Source organism: Eurosta solidaginis, chromosome 5 (genome assembly GCF_040869045.1).
Source record: "Eurosta solidaginis isolate ZX-2024a chromosome 5, ASM4086904v1, whole genome shotgun sequence".
In the NCBI taxonomy this organism is placed as follows: Eukaryota; Metazoa; Arthropoda; class Insecta; order Diptera; family Tephritidae; genus Eurosta; species Eurosta solidaginis.
The window spans coordinates 243583831-243599634 of record NC_090323.1 but is presented as its reverse complement, the minus strand read 5'-3'; the positions used below and the strand labels follow the sequence as shown (position 1 = coordinate 243599634).

Here is a 15804-nt window from a genome sequence, read left to right as displayed (position 1 = left end):
ACTTCACAGTCCACATTTTCTATTAGCACACTGTGGGGAGTTGTCACTAAATTTTTACACACACTTATGCAATTGTTTTAGTATTTGTGTGGCCGGCTCTGTTTTAAATGCTTTAAATATCAATATTGATGTAGAATAAGATATATTACTTAGCTGTAACTAGAGGTAGTGTCAAATTATATTATTTTCACTATTTAACAAATAAATTTTTTTTCTATTTCAGCACTTGAACAATCTGCTCGAACACTATTTGGAGCCAATGAAACGTGAAACATTCCTTTCAAATGCTGAAATCAATGCACTATTTGGTAACATTCACGAAATTGTGACATTTCAAAGGCAATTTTTGCAGAATTTGGAAGAAGCACTTGAATTGGAGCCAGACTTTCATAAATTCGAACATTCCAGTCAGTTCAGGGTAAGTGGATTTAAATATAAAAGAAAATATTTTTTAATGAGTTAATTTAAAAAACGTATAGATTTGGTAAAAAATATGTGATAGTTAATATTCAGAGTTATAGATTTACTAAACTACTTTTCGATTTCAAGTAAACTCACAATGGAATTGGAGGAAAACACTTTAATTAATTTAATTCTTATATTACTGTGCCCGTTCAGCGCGCACAGCTTTTATTTATACGTTGCAAATATGGTACCGTCAGTTGAGTGATATTAATTTCATTTTATTAACGGCGAGTAGAACTAATTATTCTTAAATTTAAAGAAAACTTCTTCTAAACATTTTTTACACACTTCAGCATAGCATCTTAGTTTGTTTCTTTGTAACTCTTTTATAACAAAGAAGTATACCCGGCTGACTTTATCCTCTCCGAAAATTGGTTTGCCTACATTCAATAAGTGAGTCGCGTTTACCCTCTTTTCTCTATGCCATTATCGTATTCTCTATCATCCATTTTTCTTATTATTCTTATACATTCCTTATTCCAATTACCTCCCTCCCACTCCCACCCCAACCTTCGCTCTCACATACACTCCCACTTCAACTCTCACTCCAACTCTCGCTCCCACTCCAACTTTCATTTCCACTGCCACTGCACCTTCAGTCATATACGGAATCTTTGTAAGAAATTTTGGATAATTTCTTCAAATAATTTCGTAGATAAAGCATACATTTTTCTTATGAGGAGATCAGGCAGCGCCTACTTTTCCAAACAAAAATTCTAACCTATCACTGAATCATAGCGAACGAAACAAAAAACCTATCGAAACGCACAGGAATTCATTTTTATATACATACATATATAGATATTATACACTGAAAGAAATGGTGCTAGTAAAATCAACAAATCGGTTCTGTTGTTCTTGACTTAACGAAGATTCGGTGAAATTGATCGAATTATGGTTAATTCGACCGAGTTCTTTTTCAAGCTAACAAATTAGTTTAGTCATTTCAGCAGAAGTGAAATTGTCGCTCTTAAGTTAACAAAATTTTGTAAAATTGACAGATTTTCAATCAATCTAACTGATTTTTCTGTTAACACAACTGATCTTACAGATCATTTCAATGGCGATCAACTGTCAATACATGAGCAAATTTCAAAGAGAATTTTACGCTCACTGCGCTCTCTACTTTGTACTTATGACACGAAAATAAGAAAACCATCAAATCGAAAAAACATATAAAATTGGAGAAGCAAAAAAAAACAAGTTTTTCAGTTATCAATACAAAACGAAAAAACCCTTTTTTGAATTTACTGTGTACAATTTTGCAACTTCTCGTCTAAGCGAAATCCAAAATTGCGCCGTATTGTTGCAAAAGTTTTGCTTGAACGAACATGATTTTTCCAAAATTAGTAACATTTTGTTCAAGTTTTTATGAAGTTTCGCTCACGCGAACGAATCTAATACGATAATAAAAAAACATCCTTTTTTGATGTTGATGTTTCCGACAAAATAAAAGTTTGAGTTGTTTTGGAATCGTTTCAACTTAAAGTGTTACGAAAATTAAACTTGCTGAATTACATGTAAAGTTACTCCAGTGGTGAATTACCTTCCTGCGATTTGATTCTTTACTTTTCTATAACTTACAAGTTGTCTTTTTAAAATGTTACGTCAAACATTTATTCTACAAATTTTCTTCGAAACAATCAAGTCTGGCAACTACATGCGAGAGAAGAAACTGAAAGAATTGAGAATCAGTTTTGTGACTACTATTTTCATTTCTATATTCATATGTATGTATATGTAGCAAGCATGCCTATTTATGTATTCACATATTTACGTATTTATATGACGGGCGCCGTGGTGTGCTGGTAGCGTGCTCCGCCTACCACACCGAAGACCCTGGGTTCACACCCCGGGCAAAGCAACATCAAAATTTTGGAAACAAGCTTTTTCAATTAGAAGAAAAATTTTCTAAGCGGGGTCGCCCCTCGGCAGTGTTCGGCAAGCACTCCGAGAGTGTTTCCGCCATGAAATGCTCTCAGTGAAAGCTCATATGCCTTGCAGATGCCGTTCGGAGTTGGCATAAAACTAGTAGGTCCCGTCCCGCCAATTTGTAAGAAAAATTAAAAAGGAGCACGACGCAAATTCGAAGAGAAGTTCGACCTAAAATCTCTTCGGAGGTTATCGCGCCTTACATTTATTTATTTATATGGCAACATAGGTACTTTCATACAAAGCTGTCGCAACAACTTTTTTTGTTCATTTGACTACTAAAACGGTCAATTACGAATCAACGATTTGTGCGCAGTTGATTCAACATCTTGTTGCGATGGATAAAAATTAACAGAAATTTCGGTTGAATTAACCCGTATTTCGGTTGATTTTACCAGTATTTTTCTTTCAGTGTATAAAAATTGTTACGTATATCCACAGGTGCCCGGCTTTACAGGTGAAACGATATGTTGGTATGAAATTTTTTGGTGTTCAATAAAACAACGTACTTATAATTTTTTAAAACCAACCCAGGATAATGAAAAGTAAATCCTCAAAGAAACTATTCGATTTCGTTCAGACGTTTTCAAGTGATATTGGGAGGCTGAAAAAAATGAAGAGAGACCGAAAAATAGTGAAGCAGAACATAGCAGAGATCTAGCATGGCGAATCTATAAAACAAACCAGAAATAAAAAATAAAGTGCCCATAAATGGATTACTAAATTTTTAGTAAAAAAATAATCCAGGAATAATATTTGCAGGAATACAAGTACTTAGCTTTTATACGCCCACCTTCATTTCCGCCTACTTTAGCTACTTTTAATATCCTACAGCTATGTTTACTCGTCCCGGCGTTTTTATGATTTTCTTTTATCGTAATTTTGTGCCACCAACAATTTATTGCAAGCAATAACAAATTTACAAGCTACGCTCCTCTTTTTTCCTTGCAAAACAAAAACCAACAAAATAACAATAAAAATAGCATAAACGAATAAAGGAGCGGAAATCGTAGAAACTAGCAAATCTAGACAGCACAACAAACAACAAATGCATTTTGCATAGCAAAATATTACTTTAAAAAATAAAACATAACAAAATGTGATAAAGCAAGAGCAGCGATAAAAACTCGTTGTATAGAAAATTGTGGAAACACAGTAATCGTAAAATGAAGTGGAAACAAATCAATTTCAAATAAAGCTACATTAGAAGTCAGGAGCAACTAAATCTCGCTGAGACCATCATCAATGTTTGTAATGTATGTATGTGTTAAAAAGTCGTGTGGGGTGGAAAAGCTAAAAACAAAACGGAATGAGTATTTAAATTACTGCACTAACACAACTACAAAATTGTTACATGTTTGTGATGGCTTCTTGCAAAGTGAAATTTTACAACAGGAAGGCAAGCAATATTCACATTGCAAATATACATTGTCTATCTCACACACACATACATACATGCGAACATACAAACATGCAATGGTCAAAGGATCGTTGTGCGGGTGCAAGCGCTGGTAAAACATTATGACGTCTCCTTTAACGCTCAGACGTAATATTTGCGCGATTTATGTATTTGTTACGACCACACAGAATAGAATTGGCTTTACTTGATTACATTATTTGTTTAGCTTATTGGGCTATAATTTTCATTCTTTGTACGCTTTTAGCTCTTTCTTAATAAATTACAAAGCCGAACAATTATTTGTTGCTTTTTTTGTTACAAAGTTGTGAATTCAAGTGATAATTAAATTTTCTTTGAATTTAATTAATCAAAGAAGATAAATGCTAATAAATTAATTGCAAGTTCACTTTTTCGGCAAATATCTAATTCATTAATTGAAAAGGTGTTTTCTTTTTTCGAATTAATCAATTTGATGAGGTAAATATTTTATTGTTATGTGTTTATGCGGACCATTAAACCTTAATACGAGAAATAACCCGCACGTTGTTTTATCAAAATCCAAACAATTACATGCAAACATATCCATACCTAGAAATGGGAAAGGGGTAAATACCCATATCGTAAATACCCGGTAAATTGGTTATATATGGTAAAAATGGGTAAATATCCAAATATTTACCCAAAAGAAGGATAAAAATAATCTTTTGGAAAATATGGGAAACAAACACACAAATTCAATACAAAATGTACCCGGTTTATATTGTATTGGTGGGTAGTTATCCATTGCGCTATGGGTTGAATTAGTTTTAATCTGTAATCCATAAATCTTTACCCGATTATGCATACCGTTGCCCAAATTTTAGTTAACCCAGCAAAAAATTTTAGTCAAGAAAGATTCAGAAAAAATATCTAAATTGCAGCGTTTACAGTCTCTCTCAGCTCATTTTGGAGGCCGAAACTAATGTATTTCCCTTCTTGCAATGGTCGTCCTATATGAGCCTATTAACGCTCTTGTTTAAGAGCCCGACATGAGCCTTAAAAGGCTTTTAAACTTCTCATATTATACTCTACTACACTGAAAGAAAAAGACTGGTAAAATCAACCGAAATACGGATCAATTCAACCCAAATTTCTGTCAATTTTTATCCATCGCAACAAGATGTTGAATCAACTGCGCACAAATCGTTTATTCGTAATTGACCGTTTTAGTAGTCAAATGAACAAAAAAAGTTGTTGCGACAGCTTTATACGAAAGTACCAACATATGTTGCGGCATTTGCAAGGCAGATGAGTTTTCACTGAGATCTTTTCATGGCAGAAATACACTCGGAGTGCTTGCCGAACAGTGCCGGAGGGGCGACCCCGCTTAGGAAAATTTTCTTCTAATTGAAAAACCTTATTTCTAAAATTTTGTTGTTGCTTTCCCCGGGGTGTAAACCCAGGGTCTTCGGTGTGGTAGGTGGAGGACGCTACCATCGCACCGCCATATACATACGTAAATATGTGCATACATATAGTACACAGCATACATAAGTACAAAGTAGAGAGCGCAGGGAGCGTGAAATTCTCTTTGAAATTTGCTCATGTTTTGACTGTAGATCACTGTTGAAATGACCAGTGAGCTCAGTTGTGTTAACAAAAAAATCAGTTAGATTGATTAGGAATCTGTCAATTTTAGAGAATTTTGTTACCTTAAGAGCGACGATTTCTCTTCTGTTGAAATTACTAAACTAATTTGTTCGCTTGACAAAAAACTCGGTCGAATTAACCATAATTCGATCAATTTCACCGAATCTCCGTTAAGTCAAGAACAACAGAACCGATTTGCTGATTTTACTATCACCACTATCACCATTTCTTTCATTTTTAGCTCTAATAAACTCTGATTATATGACACCTATTTGGCCTATTTATTAGGCAGCATCAGCGCTTATTGGGGCATATATAGTTCGACATACCAGAACAGGGCGTGGCAGGTTTGTGGTCACATTAAAAATGTCGATAATCGTCCATGGGCGGAAAAATGTTGATGTTTATACAAAAAAATAATAGCTAGGGTAACAATAATGTACAAATGTAATTAATTTTGTATTAAAATGAAAAATTGTCGTAACAAAGTTTCAATATTTGTTCCATAGCGGAATGATACAAGGTGGCAGCATGGTGACATACCTACAAACATAAATAAAAATTCCATGTACTTTGTTTTTGTAAATTCGATGGACAAATGTCAAAATCGTACTGCACCGGAAGTTGATGTATCAAATCAAATAAAAAAGTTTATAATCAGCTGTTCCATCCTGCCACCTTGTATCGTTGCGCCATGATTTGTTCCAAGCTCGCTTTGTTGAGCATAAATATTTGATAAGTGATATTTTTTGCATGTTAGGTTATAAGCTTTTAGGCCATTAAATAAAAGGAAACAATTTAATTTTCTTTTACCCTCCTTTGGGTTTAAACACTTTTCTGCCTCCTACATTGCCCACTTATTTTGTACTTGTTTCGGATTCTTAAATTATGAGCGTCGTGAGCATGTTTGAGGGGCTGCTTTTTTTGTGTAAATATGTGTACCCTATAAACATTCTCGAAGCGCTTACAGATCTGGGATTCAATACGGGTCCGAAATACGTGAAAAATATCAGCCTCACAAATGCTATCAGCTGTAAGAGTATTTTATGACTCCAGTTTGAGAAATTTTGAACAAACGAAAAATTTTAAAATTAGGAAACTAGACAGCTCCGGAATAAAAACTCAGCAATTTTTCTGCGACAATTTATTCCAAATAAAGATTTAATTCAACTAATTTCGTTTCTATCTCATCCTCATGTTAGTTTTATCACAACAATATTCTCCCCTATGTTTTCCGTTTCGATTATATCCTTCCTAAAAGTCCTGAAGTAGTGCCATTAAAGAACTCAATATGTATATGAGGCCAATAAGGCTCATATATGATGTCAGAAGGAGGCCTGTATAAGACTTATGTTAGAAGCAAAATATAAGCGTGCTAGAAGTCATATATCAATCACTTCAGGTTCCTAATTGAGTTCATAACGAGTGCAAACGATCAAAAAAAGTTTGGACTCCTTTCAGACCAATAGTTGACGCCGAGTGTTCAATGGGTTGTTTGTTTAAAACCAAAACGAAAATTTTCTAACTTAAAATGACGTATAAATTTCATAGCTGGATTGTCATTCGAAGCAGTCTCGATTCAAATGATTTTTAAATATTCAAAAAAAAGATACAAAAAAGGAATATTCCGGATATTTTCTTGGTATTTACCCATAAAAATGGTAAATACCCGGTACAATCCCATCTCTAATCCATACCATATGAAGAGACGGCTACCGGTGCGTATACGTAACATTCTTTTATTATTTGGCTTTTAAAGAGTTACATATATACACACAAACATATTGTAACGATTTTACTTGCAAATCCTCTTATTTGCAACCCTCTGCTAGGTTCGAATCACTAAACTGTTGAATAAATAACTCCAATATGTAATAATGCAAAATGGCCTTTATTAAAGTACTTCACAATAACACTCAAACTGTGCAACGAATAGCTTGCTTGATACCCAAACTGCTTGACAGCTCAAATCAAACTGAATTCCAGCGCCTCTACACTTGTTGCCTTTTATACTCTTTGATTTCAACGTTCGCTTCTTCTAGGCGCTTCCAGAATCTACTAGTCCATCAGCTCTGAAACTTCTCAGCTGTAACTACAATTGCACAATTTTATAGCTTTCTCATTGCATACTTTCAGGAGTATCTCAGATATATGCATGTGTTTGTGCATTGACTCTCCGCTGCTCGTATACGTACATGGTACATATGTGTAGACGCAATTACTGTTTCGTTTATGTAGATACATAATGATTGAATTATTGATATGAATTCGCGTCACTGCTTAGCATCGGCTTAGAGATAGCAGCACCCCTTAGTTTTGCTAATATTCGTAACACTGCCCTCCACCTAAGTCTGATCGTCCCGATCAGACAAATCTCTCGATCTAAACGCTGCTAGCATCGCCAAATGTACCACTCTTCTATTTCGTGATTTCCCAATTGCTTGTATGCGGTAGACGACATCACTGATCGTCTTCACAACTCTGTACGGGCCTTCCCAACTGCACCGATATTTGGAAGGAACACCTTTCCGCCGGTGAGGGTTGTATAGCAGTAAGAAATGTCCCTCCCGGAAACCTTCCAAATTATTTTCCTTGTCGTACCTGTGTTTTATCTTACTACTCATTATCCTTGATCGTTCCCTCGCACTCTGTTGCTTGGCTAATGAACTACTTCGTAGAGCTTGCGCTTGACGGATTGGCTTCGCATAATCAGTATCGTTCCCACGTTTCACGACAATAGTGCGCTCCGGCTTGAAACTACCCTCGCATTCTTTCTCGGAAATTCGTTGCTTCGTTTTCCTGCGTCTTTTAGGTTTTGTCAATGCCAGTGTTTCTCTCGCAGGTACTTTTGGTTTTGCTTTATTTGGCCCATTCGATCCATCAATCTTTTCTTTTGACTTTCGTGGCCTTTGTCGAGTCTTCTCCACAATTACTCGATTACTACTGAACCCTTTCTCCAACTTGAAGTTAAGTGGAATATCCTGGTTCTCATGACATATCACCCTTCTCTGGATATAGATATTGATGTCATGGTCAACCAAGAAGTCCACTCCCAATATGACTTCTTGAACGATCTTCGCCACAACGAATTTTTGTAGAAACATGACCTTCCCAATTAGGACTTCACATATCACTTCTCCCTGCACTTGGTTATACTCGCCTGTGACCGTACGCAACCTTGCTCCAGGTAACGGTTTTACTCTCCTGTTGACTAAATCAGATCGAATCAAGGAATGAGATGCACCCGTATCTACAGTCAGTACACGCTCCTTGCCATCCACATTCCTCTGACGGTAAGACTGCTTGATTTCCTTCCTATTTGCGACACAGATATCACAGGACATTCAATAGCTGGAGCTAGCTCTCAATTTTTCCATCTGGCACGCTCTTGCTCATCTCCTCCAGCTTTGCGTTTACGGCCACCCAAGTTGGAACTACCAGGACCAAGATCGCAATGACGTGCTATGTGACCGGACTTCCCGCATTTGAAGCATTTGATAACTTTTTCACTCCGCTTTTGCGATCCTTTCAGTGCCTCCAATATTGCGTCTACCCACTCTGGCCTTTCTTAGTTTTGCTAATATTCGTAACAATATAATTGAAGATTGTGTAAGAGTACTAAAAAGACTTAGGACAATGTTATCTTTGGCTATTCTTATTAAAAATGTTTCGGGATGTCTGGACAAAAATCTTGTGTCCGATTTTGACGGTTTTAAATAAAGGTTTTGCCTTCCACACGAACAACGAAATGTGCAAGTCTTCCATCGGACTTTGAAGTACGCTTGTCTTCGTTGAAAGCGACGAATGGCGCAAAATAAGTGCGATGTGTTCTCTTACGTAACTAATTGTGGTCAAATTTGATAAACACCTCTAATTTAAACTAACTTAGAATACTGAATGCTTTTAATCTCAATTAACGATCAAAGTGGCCGCCCTAGTCAAGGTATTTTATCAATTTGTTACAACTTCAAGATTGTAATGTTTTTTAGATGCATTCGTCCCAAATATTTGGTGGTAGACAGTTCGAGAAGTGCGGGTGGTAGCACGTCCCTTTTTGGAAAGCAGCCATCATAACAAATATGGGAAAGTGGGCTGTACCACGCCCCTTGCAGCATCATCTTCAATCGGCGTTTAAAAGCCCGGGCGAGAAGGTCAGCTCTTCCTGTTTCGCTGTAACTTACGGCAATTGTGAGGGTGTTCAAGGGTGTCCAAGTCTTCTGCCACCTGTCGCTCCTAACTAAATGGTTGCCGATAAGAATACTTTTTGAGCCGGAGCATCATTATTAAACATACTTCGAAAATAGTTCAAATTTATATCGAATACATGCTTTGAAGGAGATGAGTATCAGAGGAATATTGAGGAGCATAAATGAAAGGAACAATGAAAAGGGAGCATTGATAAATTGTGGTGAAGGGGGCAGAAGGTGTCAATTTGGAGTTAGAAAAAAGGGAAAAGTAAAAGCAGAAAGAATGTAAAACTCAGAGGAAAAGGGAGAGACAAAAAAGGTACTAGAAAGATGATTACGGAAAATGGTTAGAAATATAGGAATGGCAAAAAGAGCGAGAGAGGGTGAAGGAAAGGCAGAGAGCACAAACAAAAAGGAAAGAAAGAAGGAGAAAAGAAGTGGAGAAGATAGTAAGGAAAAGTAATAATGGAAAAAAACGAGCGAAGGAGGGTTTAGGGAAGACAGAGAGCAGAAGTTAGATAAAAATATAAATGAAGGAGAAGAGAATAGGAGAGGCGTGAAAGGGAAGGGTGACACAAAATATAATGAGAGATTACGAGGACAAAGACTAGAAAGAAGTTAAGAGATTAGATTCAAATAGGCTACCGAACAGACAAACAATAGTCAAATCCCTGGAGCGTATTATTCTGATCATTTCGGTATGCCTGTTGATTAGATTTCTGCTACTTTACTAATGCTTCTAAGCGTCTGGCCAAGCAAGGTCAATATATGTGACCCGGCCTATGAAAACGTGGCTTATGGCTCCAAAAAAACAAATGCGAGAAACAGCTGTTAAAATTAAAAACAACGCATTTCTTCAGTTTCTTAGTAGTAGTAGTTTTTTTAGTCATAAGCCACTTTTTCATAGGCCGGGTCACATATATTTCTTTTTCATGAAACCTTTAATCTCAAGTGAAAGGCCAATTTACAAAGCCTCCGAATGTATGCATATTTAACATGGAAATCTTCCTGAGCTCCGCATAGTCCTCCTCAGTCACAGCAGATGTAGGAATTCTTGGTTTCAGCAGCAAACTATTGAACACGCATAACAGCTTATAAGTGTGTAACAGATATTAGGTCTAAAAACAGCAAGTTGTAAATGTTCTAGAAAGTTTCTAGTACTAGCGAAGAAGACGGATTTTATTACTGAGATGCTGGATTGTGATGAAGTGTTTCAATTTATAGTGTTATTCCTTTTAGGTGATGCGCTCACAGTTTGTAGAATCACATTATCAAGTAGGTAATTGGTGAGAAGTTTGGCCTAAATCTCCTCAGCGGTAGTTCGCATGTTCAGGGCCCGCCCTGTACAAACCAGCCAGTAGTCACGCCCTCAGCAAATCTCGCGTAAACCACCACCCAGATTGCAGTAAACCCATTTTATTACAGAGTAAGTACTAAAGTAATCAGGGTGCTTGTCAATGCCTTTAGTTAGGTTTGTTGCCACTACATACGCCCCACCTTTTGCCTCTTTCTTGACTTTAAGAGTTGCAAATACTTGAAAAACTAAAGTTGGTACTCACTGAAATGAAAAATTTTAACTCGGGTTCAGTTTTGCAGCCATCAGGGAAGGTAGCTGAATACATTAGCCCGATTTTAGATGACGCCAGTATAAGCGCCCTAAGATTAAAGTTTAAATAATCACCAAAGTAAAGTCGTAAGTGTAGAAAACGCAGCCCTAGTAACAGTTGTTAACCTCGCCTCAATGTTTGACCACTAGCCTCCCGATTTTATGATGCATATGGGCTTATTGACTGTTCACGTCTGATGAAGAATAGGGGTAGAAAACGTAGCATTCTTTCCAGTAGATCCCCAAGCTCCCTTTCAGTTCACAGTTTTGAATTAAGTCTGCTACACCACAATGCTGATGCTTAGCTGATAATGGAGCAGATCAAGGAGGTGAAAGCTTTAATTGTTTCGACTGTTATACCAAATATGCTGGTTTAGATTTTGACTATATTTAAAATTCTTAGCATGCGGTTTAGATATTTTTGCCTAAATCTACAGCTTGAGGTGTCTCGCGGAAATCATAAGCCACACAGTGCTATAGAAAAGTAATATTTTTTGTATGGTCTATCTACTTCGAGCCTCCAAGCACTATCCCGATTTGTAGTTTGTAACTTTTATAGCATTTTTAAACAACTTAAATGAAATGCAACTTAAAACAAACTCACTGTTGCTTTTATATGTTAACCTGGATTTCAGCTTTGCTATTATACAATTTAGCTGTCACATAGATACTACCGTTATACAATTAAGTAAACTTATAAATGTACACAAGTACATATCAATGTATTACATACATATATATATGCGACTTCAGGAGATATGTACTAAAATCTGAAACCCTTATCCCACTCCATTGCTTAGAAATACATTCATTTCTATATATTTAGTTTTGACTCTATGCAAGTGCCGTTCCCAATTGCAACAAAGCAAACTGTAAAATAAAAGCAGTAAATTAAATCCATACACATAGTAAAATAAAAAAGAAATAACAAAAAATTTAGACACTGCCTTAGACGCTAGTGGAAGTGAAATGACGGTGAAAGCTTTAGATGTAGCAAAGACCATTCAGCTATCTTGATTGCAGTTTTTTCAGCTTTTGCGCATTCACCCACACCCTCCTCCCACTCCTACCAGTGCTCGACCAAGCATGGTGAACACCAGCCATAATGATGTCATTAATGCGAATTTAATTAAACTGAAACCTTTTGTTTCGTGACGGTAACGAAAAGCACCTAAATGTATATAAAGAATGAAAGCAGCAGCTGAAGAGTGAAATTTTTATGTGACGACACATTGCACCACAGACGGACATTCGGTTATACAAATCCAGAAATGCTGGTGTGTTTTATTTCCTTATGCCGGTATCTACACAATCATACTTAGGTGTGAGCACATACGCAGCCATGGCTTTATCCCACTTTTTACTGCTTATGGAGCATGTATGTAATTTAATTAATCTTCAATCTTTTTCAAATTTAATTTCAATATTTTATGCAATTTTTAGTGTCTTAAAAATTCTAACGCTAATATTGCCGCATGGCAACAAAACGCTCACTCATCCATTCTTCGCTTTATTTAGCGCCGATTAGAAACTTCAAGGCCAAGCCAGTGTATCCTCCCCCTATTTTTGCTTTCTTTTCCATGAAGCTTTTGGGGAAAATTAACAATGTGGAGGCTCTTTGCTGGTTAAAGGTCTGGTCTGCTTCAGAACTAGCGCCTAAAGATAGGTTAGTGTGGACTGCTTATTTAGACTTTTTTTTAATTTTGCTTTAACAAATTCTTTAGTGGTATTACTTGCTTACTTACTTAATTGGCGCTTAACCGTCTAAACGGTTATGGCCGTCCAACAAGGCGCGCCAGTCGCTCCTTCGCTCCGCCAACCGGCGCCAATTGGTCACACCAAGGGAGTTTCAATCGTTTTCCACCTGGCCCTTCCAACGGAGTGGGGCCGCCCTCTACCTCTGCTTCCATAAGCGGGTTCCGATAGAAACACTTTCTTGGCCGAAGCATTATCATTCATTCGCATAACATGGCCTAGCCAGCGCAGCCGCTCCGTTTTAATTCGCTGGACTACGTGGATGTCTGCGTAGAGCTCGTACAGCTCATCATTAAATCTTCTTCGGTACTCGCCATCGAGAACGCGTAGAGGTCCATAAATCTTCCGCAGAACTTTTCTCTCGAACATTCCCAAAGCCGCTTCATCTGCTGTTGTCATGGTGCATGCCTCTGCCCCCTATAGCAGGACGGGAACGATAAGTGACTTGTAGAGTATGATTTTCGTTCGCCGAGAAAGGACTTTACTTTTCAATTGCCTACCTAGTTCAACATAGCATTTATTGGCAAGATTGATTCTTCGCTGGATTTCAGTGCTGATGTTGTTGCTGGTTCCCAAATAAAAGAAGTATTTTACTATTTCGAAATTATGGCTGCCAACACTAGCGTGGTTGCCAAGGCGCGTACGAGCTGACTCTTTGCTCGATGACAGCAGGTACTTCGTTTTGTCCTCATTCACCATCAAACCCAGTGGTATTACTGTCTGGCAATTGTTTAGCGAAGCCCTGCGTGACAACGTTAAGGTTATGAAGAAATCATCAACCAGCATCGGCATCGAGTTTATCAGGGAATTGTGGAAGCTTGAACTGACTTAATTATTCAAACATATTGTTATTTATACAGATAACACTGATGGCGCAACATGCGAAGGCGCGCCACAGAGACTGCCATTGGAAGTGTCCAGCAAAGGCTCCAATTATAATTTGATAATTAACAAAGATATATGAACTTAAGTATACAAATTTTAAGTCAGTTGTTCTAAAGAACACCTTGCAAGTGCTGATGTCATCCCAGTACTCGCTTGTCTGAGGCCCACCTTTACGGAGACAGATGGTCCAAAGACTTAACAATTGTATTAGAAAGTTATCCGATGACACTTAAATTGAGGTCAACAATCCCTCACGTTGGCAGAGTGGTGGCGGCTTTATAACCGACTGACATCTTTAATAGGGGCGAGTTCTGCTTGAAAGTCGCTGCAGTGATCTGGGAGTCTATGTTTTAACTAACAACGAGCTGCCTTTGCCCCTCCATATCTTCCCGTCAAGCCTGGATCCGGGTCATATTACTTTTCCACCTCATTCCTCCCTTGAAGAAGCAACAGGGCCAAGGCCGCGAAAAGTAGTCCGTCCTGCTAGATATAAAGTCAAATACGGTTAAGAGGCAGTTTATCATTTGATATGACCCGTTGGATTTGCTTTATCAGCCACCCTCTCTTCCGTAATGAACTTCCCGTCGGCCGAGTCTACCTGTCTTATATGTTTGTGCTCGAATGCACTTATATTTGTAACAGGATTCCCTTCAAATAAGTGAGGTTGGCAATTGATTTGGAGAAGCTGTGTAGGTATATAGCTAAGTATTCCGCTCAACAACCCCTTCCATCTCTCGAGCATAAACCTGCCAAGGCGCTCCAGTTTACAGTTTGCTCTCCTGCGGTGGTCCTTTTCTCTATATTCTCGGTTCGTTGATTTTAACTGGCCTGTAAGGGAATTCTTTGAAGTATAATAATTATTTAACTATTTGAAGTGGTTCAAAGGTAAATTGATCTAAAATCTAAAGAAGTCAGTTTTCTTCTTTCTAGATGTCCATCCTTCCGCCTGACATCAGGATAACAATTAATACCACCGCATGTTACGCCCATTTTCTTACTAGTAAATTAAAAACTCCAAAAATCAAAAATCAAGCCCAATTTTGTTATCAATACGTATGCAAACGCACCATCACTTTCATTTTTTGACGACCCTTGGTTCAGACCACCGGCAGTTTTCAATCCTGCATGCACATTCTGCGTTCAGGAACATACGCATTTTCTGGCTTTTACAAGATGGTTAAAATCTATATGGGCCCAAGATAGAGGGAATAATTAAAAAAAAAAACCAAGACACAAGGTTTAAGGCCTCGCGGGTTTGTTTTACGGCCCATCTAGCTAGCTCAGTGAGTTTTTGATCTGCGAACTAGTTTTTGGTCTCGTTGAAGCTAGTCCCTTTTCGATGAGTATATGGTACATCTTCGAAGCTGCAGTTTGCACTTTAAGACTAGCGCATATCAATAAGAAGGGTATACAAATAAAATTTCGGGGATGTTAAGGTAGATGTTTTCCAGTTTAATAGTTACTACACTAATTTTATATATACATACTAGCAGACCCGGCAGACGTTATTCTGCCCTAAATTTGGCTTATCTGTATACATTTTAATAAGCTTTTTCGGTCTAACTCGGCCTCCCCCCCCCCCCTCTTCACTTTTTTCTGATCCTTTTATTCACTCCTCCCTCCGTCTTTTTCGCTTCATCTATCTCCATATTCGTCTCATTCTATTTCTTTCTCAGTATCCTTCTCCTTCACTCTTTTCTCTTCTCTCACGTACGTTGTATGTATTTTGTTCCAGTCCCAGTCCCACTCCGAGTCTCAGTCCCAGTCCTAGTCCTAATCCCAGTCCCAGTCCGTCTCTGGTCTACTTCCCGGAAAAAAGGATCTAATAAAGGCAAAATCATATACCAAATTTCAGGCAAATCGAATAGGACGTATGAAAGTAGGTATGTGGGTGTTATTAAGTCATGTCTCTATTTCAGCTTCACATGCATATTTACCAGTTTTGA

At 37.6% G+C, this 15804-nt stretch overlaps 1 protein-coding gene across 9 annotated transcripts in view; it reads left to right on the top strand.

The window, feature by feature from the left end:
* Positions 1 to 15804, top strand: part of sif (still life) — an 843636-nt gene that overhangs the window by 784205 nt on the left and 43627 nt on the right. For all 9 annotated transcript variants that reach the window (XM_067789261.1, XM_067789264.1, XM_067789263.1 and 6 more), the window contains one exon: positions 224 to 418. In XM_067789261.1, coding sequence (XP_067645362.1) covers positions 224 to 418 — 195 coding nt within the window. The remainder of the gene's footprint in view (positions 1 to 223; positions 419 to 15804) is intronic.